Genomic DNA, 15,175 nt, shown 5'->3' on the forward strand with positions numbered 1-15,175 from the left:
AAGAATTGCTGGGTAGGATGCTGGAGCAGTTTGCTGTCTGTGACTGCATGGCAGCTGAAATACGGCGGGGAGGTCTGTGTGTGGATTTCTGAGGTCACAGTCACGAGGTTCTGTCTCTCCATGACCCTGCTTTAGTATTTGTGCGTTTGGAGGTACTGTGGTTTAATGAGCTGACCTGGCCAAAAATTCATCATTTTGGGTTGTTTTTTTTATTTTTTTTGTCATGCTGGTTCCTGGCCAGCTCAGCTCCCTGAGCTGCCTGCTGCAAAGGCACAGGGCTGGCACAGGGCAGCAGGGAGGCAGAACCGTCAGCCACAGTTTGGGGCAGATCAAGGTCAGACTGGGTCCCAGTACTCTTCTTGATCCGTTACGTCTGTTGTTTTGGGGAGAAAAAGGCTGTTCTCTGCCATAGCAGGGTGCTGCTTGCACCCGGTAGCCCCTGTGGGACTGGGTGCAGGTCAGCGCGGCCTGGGAGCGCGGTGGCAGCGTGCGACCGACTGCGTGGCTCAGCGGAAGGGTTAGTGGGGAAGGGCGAGGTGCCCGCGCGACCGGGACCACGCACAGTCCTCAGCGGTGGAAGTCAGAGGGAGAGCATCGTTAGAAGGTGCAGGGTTTTGTTGTTTGTGTGCCAGATCTTCCTGTAGGACAACAAGGTCAGATCCCTGCAAACAAACACAAAAACGGAGCTGAACTGGGTTGGCGTGAAGAGCGGGCGGGATATTGTGGGAAAGATACCTCCTAACAGAGGAGATGAGCAAAAGAAACTGGTCCCAGTCCCCCAGGTGAAGGGAGTCTTGGTTACAGTGCCTTAGCACTGGTCCAGGCACACCGAAAGGTAATACAACCTGAAGCAGCTTTAAGGCGCGCGGTGAATCCTAAATAAATAAGAGGTTCGTTACAGATCGCACGTTAATGAATGTGCGCATATTCTCTCTTAAATTGGGTTGATGAGCTGCGGCAGAGAGCCTGCTTTGGGTGTCCTCCAGCCTGCTGGTGCTCGAGGACAGCGCTGGCCTGCCAAGGTGCACTCTGCTGCGGTTTGGTGCTTTTTAATTGCATCTTTAAAACTTTATCAACTGGGTTTGAAGGTTTTATTCGCTAGGTTTCTCTGCTCGCAAAAAATTAGAATAGGACAGATTGCTTTTCCCTTGTAAGTCAGCTGAAGTGTTCCCTCTGGTTGCCTTTCAGATGGAATTCTGCATTTGAGATTATTAACAACAGAAGACAAAAATACTCGTGTTTTTGTTAGATCTGAAAAATTTGTTAAGAGGAAAAATCTATTTTCATGTAGCGATAAGGCCTGATGGCTCCTATTTACCAGTTCAATCGTATTATTTGGGGTGTTGAAATTAACCCTAAATCAAGCATTATAATTTGGGAAAGTCAGATAAAAGGTTGCACGCAAAATGCAAACATGCCTCTTGCTTTGAAATGCCCACTTAAGGCACCAAACCACCCTGTCTCGGCCCTGTAGCAACCACGCCAGCCAACGATCATGCAGGTGGTGTGTTAATGTTAAGGATCAGGACGCCTGAATCTGACTCTAAACATACATTTGCTTACCTTGCCTCTCACCTTCACCTGAGTCTGACATGGCTACAGTTTCTTAAATGGATTAATTTTAATTTTATTCAACTTTTGCATTTCTTAGAAGTTTACCTTCAAATCTGAACTTCCATTATCTGTAATTCCTGCCTTTGGGATAAATGTGTCCCTGTAGTGCTGTTTATCTGAAACTGTTGGCATGAGTTATGTTTTTATTTTGTCTTTAACATCTTTTTCTTTGTGAATTCCTTTGCTTGTTTCAGTGAGACGTGGACACTGAAAAGGCACTAAAGGAAACGCTGGGTGCTACCTCTAGTAGTTTAGAAAATACTTAATCTGTTCTGGTGTTTTAAGTTTTTGTTCTTGCAACAAGCTTTCCCATACCCTTGGGGTTGTTTTTTTTTTATACTCAGGAACATTGACAAATCCTGGGATTATCCTGGGTTTTGACACAAGTTTAGAACCATTCTGCATCAAAGAATAAAATAACCAGAGATTACAATTCAGGTTTCTTTTTGTCCATCATCATGTGCGTTTGCTCTTATTCTTCTGCTCTATGAGCAGAACCACCTTGTCCCTTCCGTGTTGAAGTTGCCTTGTAGCACAGGGTAGCTTTTAAAAATGACTTTGGGATTGAAGGTGTTTTTAATAAGAAAGCTTATCTTGCAGCAGAGCTGTCGAAACGGAAGTTCATGAGAGGGTCAGGAAGAACGGCAGAATACCTGCTCTCTCCTAAGAGAGTTGCTAGAGATGCCCTAAGGCTGCCCTTGCCGTCGCTGTGCTGGAGGGAACCGAAGCTGCGTCACTCTTGGAGACGCCGGTGCTGGCCCTTGTGCTGTTGGTTAGCAGCGAAGCGTGAGGTGGAGCAGCAGTCGGAAGGCTCTGGCTGCCTCTCCGAAGGGTGATCTTTAACTTAATTTGTCTAGAGAATGGCAGGTGGTAGCAGCTATTCTTGGAAGACTGGGGGAGGCTGTTGGCCATCAGCATCTGCTGAAAGGGCATCTTCCAGTTATGAGAAATGAGAATATTAAGAAATAATGGTTAATTAGAAGTATTTTGTACCTGTACAAGATTACTGTGAGCATTAATTGTAGGGAAAATGTAGAGGCTCAGCATTAACAAGATCACTCACAACAAGGATAGCCCGATGTTTGGTGCCGAGTTGGAGAGATTTTTCTTCAGTGTTAAATAAGGACTTTTTGTAAATGCCTTTTTCCTTGGTTTAATCATTCTAAGTAATGTCAGAGACCAAATCCCTATTTTAAGTACAAAACTAATTCCATTTAACTCTGAAGCTGTGGGTAGCATGTCTATAGTTGGGGTGACAAACTGTCCTCTCCCCATCAGAAACTAAAATGAGGATGTGAATGAAGGTGACAGGTTCATAATCGGTTTTGTGCTAAGGCTTTTATGTTCTCCCACATTTCCTGTTTATAGACTCGTTTTTAAGGATCTCTTTTTTCCTCGTTTTTTGTATTTGGACCTGTATTATCTCGGCAGATAACTAATATACATTTAAAAGCGCTGGACAATGTAGGCTAATCCTGCTTTTCTTTAATTCATTGCTAGAGTAAAGCAGAGGCCAGATGTTGATCACAGATCCTTTAACAGACTGCAGTTTTAGAGGCTGCTTCATGCTGTACGTCGCTGCCTGGGTACAATGTCATGTTGTCTGTTAAATTATAGAGAACATGTAGAGAGAAGATACTTCAGCTAAGAGAAATATTTCATCCAGTGAAACCCTATTTAATTGTGAATGAGTTAATTGGATTTTTTTGGTCTTCCATTGCTTTTTAACTGAGTATCATGTAATATATTAGGCAGTGAATTTTGATAGAATGTATTAGGATTTGAGGCCGATAGCATGGTTATAGGACAAATACAGTGGCCATAATGCCATATAGTTTAGGTATTTTCATCATTTTATCTTGTAGGTTAGTGCACAGACGTAATGCACTTGAAATGAAGAAAAAAAAAAAAGAATCCATGAAAGCTTAATTACAGTATACGTGTGTTTGAGAGACACATTTGGCAGTACCTGCTGCAGTTGTGTAATATAATAGGTATCTGTAGTGCTTTAGGAAACCTAATGTCATTTGGTTTATCGAGCTTATGTAGAGTGCCCTTTGTAGTATCAAAGTGCTGGCTCCCAGGCAGGAGGTGAAGAGCACAGTAACTCACTTTGGGAATGAAAAATAATTGACACTAATACATAGAAAGTGTGTTGAAAGTGTGACTGACTTGACCCTGTGGCAGTGCCAGAGAATCACAACTATGGTTTTGTAAGGGCTTACCCTTACAATAAAAAAAGACTGCAGACTGGAAGAAAAATTAGGTGTGATCCAGAAATGAGACAAGATGTACAAATGTTTACATCAGTTCCTGTACTGCAGATTTGTGATTTCCTTTCCATGCAGGTGAACTGCACGTACGCCATGGAGAACTTTAAACAAGCTGCAGTCAGTCTCAGCTCAAAAGGATAATGAAGAGGGAGATAACTAATAATATCTTTCTGTTATTAAAAAAAAAAATAATCAAGAATTAAAGTGTCCCATTCACATGCATTTGTTAAGGCAGAAACCTGTGCCCCTGCACGGCGCCTCAGAGGGACGTTTTGATTTATGGGTAGAAGGGAAGCAGTGCAAATGTACATTCCTCCCTAGCCTTATTGCAAACTGGCTACAGAGTTTGCTGCTTTTTGTTTTAAATGTATGGCACCATACAAGGAGTCACTGGTTGTGGTTTTTGTAGTTGTGTTTCTGTCCCCTTGACAACTTTTGTACTTACGATAGCAATGCTTCCAACGTGTTGGCTGTAGAGTCTGAAACATGATGTCTCTCACATTGCATACATAAATACATACATTAATATGGATTCTTGCATAGATTTACTTTTTAAATGCCTTTTTTTTTTCCATTTCTTTTCAGGTTATGAACTCAGTGTTTAAGACTATTCTAGACTTGACATATCCAATAACATCTATGTTTTCTGGAGCAGCTTTTAACAACAGCATCAACAGCATCTTCAAGGATAAGCAGATAGAGGTAGGTCGCTTATTCACTTTCTGTATAGTAAATGATGTCATTGTATTCTGTTGTAGCAGAAATAGCTTTCTTCCATGCTAATGTGAGATATGGGGCTGTGGGATGACTGAAAACATGTTGAAACCGTGAATGTGATGTTACATGAGTATAGGATGGGGCCTATTCTTTCATTTTGGTGGGTTTATAAAACACAAGGAGTAGATTATTTGTAGCTGCTGTAGTGGTGTTTGACAAAGGGATCCCGTTGTCTGAGAGAAGGTAAAATTGCGTCACTGAAGTAGAATTGCTGAGACTGTTTTATCATTATTTTTCTGCAAATCAGGTCTAAGAGACCCTTAGGACACACCAGAAGAAGGTCTTAAATAGGGTAGCAATAGGCTTTTTTGTTGTGGGTTTTTTTTTTAAGCTAGAGTGAGTTTTTATGAACAGCCTACTGAAAACGGTAACAATGCCAAAGTGTATGGTTTCCTGGTTTGCATATGGTGACCTCCTGTAATTGCTAGGTGCTGTATGGTCTACCTGGGCTGATACTGCATTCAGAATCCCACCTATCATCCATCCCTCGGCAGCAGCAATTTATAAAGCATGTTGTCAATGGTTGTCTTACTAGATCACCAAGCTTAGAGAGTGTTTGGGTACTCTTGCAGTCTTCCCTCATTTGCAGTTTTAACCAAATTATGCCTGTGCTTAGAATCCTTGTGATGAAAGATTATGTAGTAAACTAACACTGTATATACCTTAAATATATTTATTAAAAATAATCTAAAACATTCCCTACTTCAGTGCAACTTTGAAAGTAAGTGATTAATCATCACAAGGCTTAAAATAGCGTTTTGCTGTGCAGGGTGGATGGCGCTGGGAACAAACAGGTTTTAGAGTGATAAGTCCTCCTTCCTGGAGTTATTTTTGTTCGTTATTTGGGCAACATCAGCCATACCCTCAGTTCTTTAATGATGCGTATCCCTTCCTGAAGCACCCCAGCTCCTATCTTGGTCCCAGCAGTGCCTGATATGAAAACACGGGATCGTCCAATGACTAAACCAGTTCCTCTCCACTTGCCTTGACGTAGCTGGGGAGCTGCCGCGTGCAAAGCACTGAGACTTCCTGGTGGTGCAAAGCACAGCCTCCTCTCGGTTCACTCGCTGTGAGCTGTGGATGGTACATTGCTGTGGGAGGCTGTAGCATAATGCTGAGCAGAGCTTTGAGGAGGAGTGAGTGACAAAATGGAAGAAAATCTCCTCTGAGCTTAGGTGGCCCCAGCTTCCCCTGGTCACTGCTTTTGATTTCGCCAGTGAATTTATTGTGCTTCCCTTGAAGCTGCAGCAGATTCCTTCCTTACAATTTTTAACAGCTGTAATTGTATGATCTGTTCTACCTTGCAGTCAGAGGAAGGTTTTGTCCAAGAGAAATCCAGTTCTGAGACACGCAACAGCGTAATCTTTGTGCACGCATGCTGAGTGTCATAGGCTAAACCCTTCAGTCTGTGCCTGAGGATTTCCTCACCTGGGAAGGCTTCCGTCAGATAAATACGGAGAAATGTTTTGTAGCTCTGCTAGGAGAGAGGCAATTACTGCTTCGTTGCAATTCCTGTTATCAGCGTAGGTTAACCAGTCATGTCACTAGACAGATGGAAATTGAAAGCTGCCAAAGTGTAAAGGGTAACTTACAAAGTAACAGAAGCTGAAGTAAGATGCATTCAGCCTTGAACAAGTGTTTTCTTAAAGCATTATTTCAAAGCATCCAAACTGCAAACACCCATCTTTTCCCAGTAGCTGGGGTGGTTTTGGAGGGGGGTGGGGAGCAATGATTTCCAACTGGAAATACATATTGACAAGAGTTAATTACAGCCTTACAAACATAGGTTGTGTTTGGATGCTTGGCCACAACTGCTCCTTCCTGGGCGGATCCACAGTGTTGGCAGCTGAGAACTTCCTACTCAAGGGGCTGGGGTGGGTACTGGCCCTTTTGTCTCTATAAAAGCTTAAAATCAGGAAGCGCTGGGCCAGATCCTGCTTCTTACCCCCAATGGGTGTGAGGTGGCACTCCTGCTCTTCTCACACATGCCCTGAACCCTCCTCTGCGTCAAAACCAGGGAGCAGAAACACTTACGTTGAGCTGTTATTTCTGACACTGAAAGGGAGGCTTCCATTTTCTCTTAAATTTGCTCTCAACAACCCTTGTAATGTAGGAGTCTCCTGATTCCCAGCAGTGCTGTTTGTGGGGTAGCCCTGGTTACCAGCAACCCCCGTGATTGCTGCTACAGATGTCAGCCAAAGGCAGTCCATGAGAAGAAATCAGGAAGGCCAGGAAGGCACACAGAAATGCAGGGTAGGGCGCTTAAAAGATGTTTCCCAAGAAACACAGTTATTGCTCCTCTTAGCAATGCCCGTCCTTGTGGGAGAGTGCCAGGCTCTGGAATTATCATCTCCCATGCCAGAAGCACAAAATGCTCTTGCAAGTCATCTCAGCTGGAGGTTCAGATGTGAGGAGTCAGAAAAGAGTCTTGTCAAGTCCTGTTTCAGACTTGAATAATGCTCTGTCTCCAAAATAAATGAAATTATATCTGAGAAATGCAGTCTTTATTACCACGTGATAGGTCTTGGTTTAGATTCCTTCGTGCATGTGTTTGCATGAATATGAAAGGAAGCGTCAGATAGACTTCTTTTCCTGTTCCCCTATTTTTGCTTAAAATGTGGTTGATGCACGGAGATCTGCAATCATCAGAATATCTTTAGCGTGGAGAGGCACCCCTAATACTCTTGTAGTCACACTTTATTCATCCGCCCTCCTATGGCATTTATACCAGATGGGTTGTAATACTTGTGCAGCATCTGTTAGTCCTCCCCTATTCCACCATCTTTGCAGAGCTGCTTAAGGGATTGAACTCGCTAGCAAAAAACCTCCTTGGCAGTTCAGAGTTTCGTATTGAACGGCGCAGAAGCTTATACCAGAGATACGGACTGACCAGAGAGGGAGTGCTTCTTAGCTCATACTGATAGCTGGAGTCCAAACCCTTGTTTGGCTTGAGTTTAAGGCACATCGGTGCTGTGCTAGAGAAGGCCCAGACGCCTTGTCCCATGAACAGAGGCTGGCTGGACAGGAAAGGAGGTTTACCTCTTCAGTCTTGGTTCAGCTTCATGTGATTGACAGAGAACTATCAGCTGTTGCTCTCTGGGCATAAGTCCAATTCAAACAAGTCCTCCCCCTTCCCATCTGCAGGCAACCCTTTCATTAGAACCACGGAGACTTTCCAGAACTATCCTCTCTCCAACAAACTCCAATGCATTTGGAACGCCACCCTCCCATTCATTTTTTCCAGCTGGTGGGTTGTGAGTACAGCCATGGCTGAAACAAAATCGAGGACTTCCCGTGCCAGGAGCAGGGCTTGTTGGTTTGGTTTAGCCTCGTTGAATAAACTTGTAAAGGACTTATTAAGGCCATTCTTTTTGTATATCATCCTCCTTCTTAGGTATGTTGTGTAACACACTACTCACCGCTATTTTGCTCTGTAGTATCTCAAGCAACCTCTGGGGTCTTCTTGAAGATCTACCTTGCAGGATCCTTTGTTCCTGTAGGTAATGCTGCCAAGTTTTGTGGTGGTCTCTTTGATTGCAGGCAGCTTGGGGTTTCAGCTGCCTTGCACTCCACCCTCTGCTGAAATGACTAGCTTCCTAACCACAAGGTGCCGATTGAAAGTCGGTCAAGAAGCAATGACTTATGTTCTTCCCTCACTTTATCTTGGGCTCTGGTGTCTCAGGAACTGAGGCAAGGAAGATGCTGCCTGCTACAGTCTTAGGTTGGGTTTACAGGGAAGCAAGTAGTTGCATGCTTATCCGTGGTGAATACGATTATGGATGAACTCCACCTTGAGTGGAAACAGTTGGGTGAAATGCAAGAATGACCTTACTGGGTGAGATCAAAGGTCTTTCTAGCTAGGTGCCATGTATCCAGGGGAGGCCGAAAGCAGCAGGTATTTAGTGAACTAGATAAAAGCAAAATACATGAAAGGTGAGCCTTCCCTTCACATTGTCCTCCAGCAATAAACAGCATAGGGATCTCTTTAAATGAGAGTTATCATCAGACCCCCACACTTAATCTGAATGAAGAACAGACACCAGAAAGAAGGTGAACTCCTGCTTTGAGTGATGAGGTTTCTGTGCTGCTCTGTATGCTGGACAGTCCTCGGGAGCAAGTATTTCTGGCTATTAAAAACAAGGAAAGAAGGATTTTTGTCTGCCTTGGTTCTGCATGAAATGTTTGCATAAGAAACAAATTTGTGAACTCAAACACAGGGCTGACGGGTTTTTCTCCATCGATGGAAGCATTTGTGTCTACAGCTCTGTCTACAGAGGCTGTTGCTTTGGTTTGTGTTAGGCATGGGTTTGTTAAGTGCAAGGTTACAGACTTAGTAAAATCGGGACCTCCTCTGTTGCAGGATCTGTGGATTCCTTACTTCACAATCACAACCGACATCACTGCCTCAGCAATGAGGGTCCACACGGACGGTGAGTGTGTAGGCAGCCTTTCCAGTGGCAGGTCGTAAATAATGATGTGAGACTTCGTGTCGACCCCGTTCCTGGAATTTTCCTTGCCTTTAAATTTGTCTTTCCTTTTGTTTCTCCCTTCTCTGTTCCTTGCTGAGTACCAAGCTGTGGTGGTACACAGATAACAAGGAACAGAGCGGTTGGGAAGAAATTAAATGAGGTGCTGTATTCACTGTGTAGAGAGAAAATGGGTCCATTGACACCATTCTGTTTCCTTAAAATATCTCATGAAGTGAAGGTGTTTCAGCCATAAATCAGAACTAATGCAACCAAAAGTTTTTAAGATTCAAATTCCCCATAAGTGAAGCCGTTTCCCCAGTAAGGAGACTCCTGCACCTGAGGTAGAGGCTGGGTTAGGTTCTCATTTGTGTCCAGTCCTCTTTCTTTCTCTGGTGGAAAACTGTAATGTGCTTTACTGACTGAACAGAGGAGAAAGATCTGAGCTGTCTGCTCTGCTGTCAGGACGTGGTGGTAGCCCTGTGGGAAGCTTGCTTTAGCTTTTTTCAATTTGGGGTAACGGTGCAGTGAGTCAGGCTTCAGTGAGGAGAGTTGAAGCCTACCAGCCACCCCTTGGGTAGCTGAAGCCTTCGCTGCCACGTCTCTGATGTTTCCTCTTTTGATCTGGCGCAGGTGAGACTCTCCATTCCTGCCGTTAGGGTGTGGGTTACAGAACCGCTAAATTATACTGATACTGGGTCTTCGACCAAGGACAACCAAGGGAGCTAAAACTAGCAGACGAAGGATTAACCTTTCTTAGAGGTTTTGTATCCCTGTTCTGCAGCAGGTTAAGCCAACCTAGGTCATGAAACTCAGCTTGTCATCCAGCCATCCAGCTGCTTGTCCCTGCGGAAGTTTAATATAAGGATAGAAATCAGCTGGAGGGTGGTTATAGTTGTCTGCAGAATTCACTGAAAGGAAAGGAAGTAAGTTCCCAGATGCTGTAGTTGCCCACCTTGGTTTCATCTGTGGGGTGTAACATAAGAAGTCAGCATTTTTTTCCTGGGTGAAAGTTCTAACTCAACTAAAACTATTAATAATAAAACCCCGATCTGCCAGTATTGACCTGTGCTAAACAGTGGGAGAGCTTAGGTTATAATTAGAGACAGAACTGTTGTCTATTTTAAAAAGAAAAGAAAAAAAACGAATTCCCAGTTTTCTGGAAAGAGTTGCTGTTTGAAGCACCAAGTAGTTAATTATTGAGAAGTGAGCTAACACTGCAAATCTTATTTATTTTTGGTATTTTGAAGATTCACTTCTCAGGTGAGACTCTTGGCCTCCTTGGAAATGCAGTGTCTTCTCAATTTAGCTGATGCATATGTTAGCAAGAAATGAGTAAAAAAGTGCCTTAAAGCAGAACTTTTTACAGGAAACAGATGCAAACAATTTCTACTTGATTAAACTTTCTGTTTTGTAACAGCTTAAAAGATTATAACTTTCTTCCTTACAGCACTATTAACAGAAATGTCCTAAGAAGAGATAAGATTCTGTGAAGATCACCACTATGTACTCACGCTGGTTTTACAAGTGAAAGTGTTTGCTTATGGCAGAGCAGGGAAAACAGCAGAACAGAGAATTTTGGGGCTTCTACAGCATCTATTTTTTTCATGTTCAGCTCCTGCTAAAAGCCTGGCTTTTGTGGATCTCTGTAGAACATAACGGCCTCAGCTGCACTTCAATCTGCTTATTCTTTCTATCCCTTTGTCCCCAGGAGAAGCCTTTTCCTTCCCTTGTCAGTGTAAGCTCAACAAAGCACTAAAGACGACCCCTGCAGTTAGGCATATGCTGAAATCTCCTTGAAGGCGATAAATATGAGGCATGGGCTTAAAACTGTTGTTTCTAAGGCCTTCGCCTGATAGTGCGTCTGGATAGCCTCTTTTTTTCCCCCCTAGCCAGGATTATGGTATAGAAAATAATAAACTGCTTTAATAACTTTCTAACAGTATTCTCAGGAGCGCCTCTATCTCCTGATTATTTTAATGAGTGCAAAAGCCTACCCCACCTCTGTGGCAGTAATTAATGCTGTTGCCATTCCCCGTTCCCTCCCTCTCATTCCTGCAGGTTCTCTGTGGAGGTATGTCCGTGCCAGCATGTCCCTCTCTGGGTACATGCCTCCTCTCTGTGACCCAAAGGATGGGCATCTCTTGATGGATGGAGGTTATATCAACAATCTTCCTGGTAGGTGCACAGATCAGTCGGGAAGAAGTTACCGAGGACTTTGTCTTTTTTTTTTTTTTTTTTTAATTTCAAAAAAGAGGAAGCAAGGAGAAATATTGCCGACACCTTTAATCTCGTGATGGTTACCAGGAGTCATTGTTCTCAGTTTCCTAGGTATTTGCTTTATCATGGCTTTATTAAGACTATTTTTTGTTATGAAGAATTTCCTAATAGACATATTCTGAACATATAATTCTAAGCTAATTTTGAATTTATTCTAGTGCTCACTGAAAGGAGAGAGCAGAAATTAAACTGTGAACATATAGTCTATCTTTGAGTTTCTTTTCAAAAAGTATCAGTTGAATAAGAAATAATTATGAGAAAGGAACAGCATTAACTCTTGATTGCTCAGACTGGTGTCACCCAGAGCCTGAAGGGCTCAGCAGACAGGCATCGGTGTCTTGGTTAGCACGTGGCAGAGGTGGAATTCAAAAGACTTCAAAAAAGAGATGTGGAGTTTGGGGTGTTCTGAGCATGAGCCCAAAGGGTCCAAGGCATGTGAATTCACTTGTGTGTGTTTGCGATGTGGTTTATGTCAGTGTCATCGTCATAGTCGGAAAGCATTGGAAGGTGGGCAGCTCAGGAGGGCGGCCGCGATAGAAGAGACACATGTGGTGTCATTGCAGTTTGTGACTATAATTGTGTACAAACAAAGTGGAAGGAATCTAAGCTAGAGAATCCGCATCTGAGCAACCTAAATCATTTACATGTTCAAGACAAACAGAATTACAGAATCCCAGACCGGCAGGGGCTGGAAGGGCCCTCTGGAGCTCACCCCGTCCCACCCCTGCTGGAGCAGGCACACCCAGAGCAGGGGCACAGGGCCGCGTCCAGGCAGGGGGTGAATGTCTCCAGGGAAGGGACCCCACAGCCTCTCTGGGCAGCCTGTGCCCCTGCTCTGGCACCCGCACAGGGAAGGGGTTTGGCCTCATGTTCAGGTGGAGCTTCCCGTGTCCCAGCTTGTGCCCGTGGCCCCTTGGCCTGGCGTTGGGCACCACTGAAAAGAGCCCGGCCCCACCGTCCTGACACCCGCCCTTCAGATATTTATAAGCACTGATGAAATCCCCCCTCAGCCTTCTCTTCTCCAGGCTGAACAGACCCAGGTCTCTCAGCCTTTCCTCACAAGGGAGATGTTCCAGCCCCTGATCACCTTGGCAGCTCTCCCTGGCCTTGCTCCAGCAGTTCTGCATCCTTCTTAAACTGGGGGGCCCAGAACTGGACGCAGCACCCCAGATGTGGCCTCACTGGGGCAGAGCAGAGGGGGAGGAGAACCTTCCTCGCCCTGCTGGCCACACTCCTTTCCATGCACCCCAGGACACCGCTGGCCCCCTTGGCCCCAAGGGCCCGGTGCTGGCTCAGGGTCACCTCGCTGCCCCCCAGCACCCCCAGGGCCTTCTCAGCAGAGCTGCTTTCCAGCTATATTTTTCCAAGAGAGCTGTATTTGCCTAAAAACCAGAAATGGAAATAACACAAAATAGACGCCCAAAATCTGCATCTGCCATCACTGTCTGTGTCTGTAAGCAGAAGTATGAATTGCAAACCAAGGCATCTTTTCCCTCTGCATATACTGGAGGGGGCAAAGAGCAGACGTGCAGGTGACACTGGGTGGAAAAGACACAATAGACTGAAAGAGCCCAGGAATATAAACCCAAGTTACAGAACAGATCTGACTTAAATAAGTGTCTAAATTAAGCATCTAAATTGCTCTTCAGAGCTGTGGTTTTCCTACGCATAACTATTCTGGAAACTGCAACTATCTTGGACTCTGGGGGTGTGGAAGAAATATAAATTCATTCCGTGAGGTACATGTCCTTCTCTTCCCTCCCTTGGTACTTCCCTAAATCCTCACTTGTATTGAAAGGCTGCAGGTAGTCCTTTTACTGACCTTGAAGTAGAAAGTGTTGCCTCATTTCTCTCCCACTTCCAAATATGAATCTTTCTCTTGGATCCCAAAGCTTTTCTTACACGGAAATCCTCCCAGCCTCTCCTTGCTGTCTGGTTCCTGGGCTGGTTACCTTCTGTCTGCAGGGTTGACCCCTGCACTGCTGACTCTCCTTTTCAAGGCCACGGCCACTTGTTCTTTCTACAGCCTCCCCGGATCTTTTGTTCTCATGAGAGATGCTGCATGAGGTTAATTAATGTGGGTTTAATGTGCTTGTTCACATTATACCTGCTCTGGTGTAACTGTGGACCTGAGCTGCGCGTGTCCCACCTCCTCTCCCCCACTCCCTGCCCTAGAGTTTTGCTGCTGTGTTCACGTTGGTTCTGATCGGGGGAAAATGTACCCTGTAAGGGATGTTTACCTGCAGTTCAGCAATGGGCACTCACCCTGAGGTTATGCCTGGGCTCGGTGGGGAGCGGGCAGCCGCTGGCATCTCTATGTTAAAATGGAGCAGGTGGGGTAGGAGCCTCCCTGCGGAAATGGTCTCTCGGCAGAGTTGCTGCAAATGTTCCTACCTGAGGCTGTTCAGAGCCCCTCGTGGTAGGTACGATGTCAGCAGTATGGATGTGAGCTTTGGCTGGGCAGCGCTGGTACTGATACGACTTTCCCACTAGCTGATGTTGCAAGGTCCATGGGCGCAAAGGTGGTGATCGCGATCGATGTGGGGAGCCGGGATGAGACGGACCTCACCAACTACGGTGACTGCTTGTCTGGCTGGTGGCTGCTCTGGAAGAGGTGGAATCCGCTGGCCGAGAAAGTCAAGGTATTGCAGACTATATTAAAATGGCAACTGTTTTTATGTACAGAGCTGGAAGCTTCCCCTTGTTCATTCAGGGAGCAAGACTGGTGGCAGACTGTCTTTGTTTCTTTGTTTGAGCTCTTACGTGTGGACAAAACAAGCTGGGCAGTGCCCTGACACCAAAGGAAAGGCAGTGATGGGAGAGGGTAGAGCCCCAGTCTGGGAAGGGGATGGTAGAATTGTTAGAGCAATGAAACCTTTTCTTAGAGGCACGGTAAGTTTTAATAAAGTCAGAATTTATGAATTTTACCAACAAAAGTAATTCAGCGTTTTGTCCTATATGTCTATGAACTGCCGATTTACGGAGATTTTAGTACTAGGCAGTCATTAACATTACTACTACTGATAAACACTGGGCTGCAGAATATGATTTTTTTTTTCTTGTTGCATGCAGTCAGGCCAACTCTGTTACTTATTCGTCTGCATTTCCAAAATTATCTGGCTCTGCAGCTGTCCCCTAAGTAAATGCTATTTTTTTGTCTTCCCTCCCAACTACAATTTACATGTTCCCCTATTGGAATTGGAAGTAAAATACGTGTTTGTTTTTCCCAAAGTTGGGGAAAATACTACAAACCGTGGGTACTGCTCTGTAATATAAAGTTTTTTCTCTGTAATAACTCCCTCCCCTGAAAAGGTATCATCACCCAAGAAGTGGCCTTTAGGAGCTGGTGCAGCTGTGGAGTGCCCTGCTGTGCCTTGGCAGAGTTAACCACACTTTTTACTGGGGGTGGTGAAACACTGGCCAACCAGATGGATTGTAGAGTCTCCATCTGTGGAGATACTGAAAACTCAGCTGGACGTGGTCTTAGGCAATCTGCCCCAGCTGATCCCGCTTGAGCCGGGAGGGTCAGACTGGATGTTCTTGAGGGGTCCCTGTCAACCTCAGCCACTCTGCGAAATCTCTGCCCTGGTACTGTAGAGATCATCGCTGATTTCTGCCTTGAAGGATCCCTGTGCCCGTCTCGCCTCAGCACAGATCTCTCTCTTAAGGTACAGCTATACCCTGGATTGAAAGACTCAGTTCAACCTTGAAATGCAGAAGTATGTTTGAAGGCAATTCCCTTTCTGCTGTGGATTATGGAGGCTC

The 15,175-nt window shown here is 44.9% G+C and overlaps 1 protein-coding gene across 3 annotated transcripts in view; it reads left to right on the forward strand.

Annotated features, from left to right (window-relative positions):
* PNPLA7 (patatin like domain 7, lysophospholipase) overlaps positions 1–15,175 on the forward strand; it is a 126,910-nt gene that overhangs the window by 96,135 nt on the left and 15,600 nt on the right. For all 3 annotated transcript variants that reach the window (XM_075112285.1, XM_075112288.1, XM_075112287.1), the window contains exons 28-31: positions 4,473–4,589; positions 9,025–9,094; positions 11,192–11,308; positions 13,904–14,052. In XM_075112285.1, coding sequence (XP_074968386.1) covers positions 4,473–4,589; positions 9,025–9,094; positions 11,192–11,308; positions 13,904–14,052 — 453 coding nt within the window. The remainder of the gene's footprint in view (positions 1–4,472; positions 4,590–9,024; positions 9,095–11,191; positions 11,309–13,903; positions 14,053–15,175) is intronic.

The sequence above is a fragment of the Phalacrocorax aristotelis genome, chromosome 17 (assembly GCF_949628215.1).
Source record: "Phalacrocorax aristotelis chromosome 17, bGulAri2.1, whole genome shotgun sequence".
Lineage (NCBI taxonomy): Eukaryota > Metazoa > Chordata > Aves > Suliformes > Phalacrocoracidae > Phalacrocorax > Phalacrocorax aristotelis.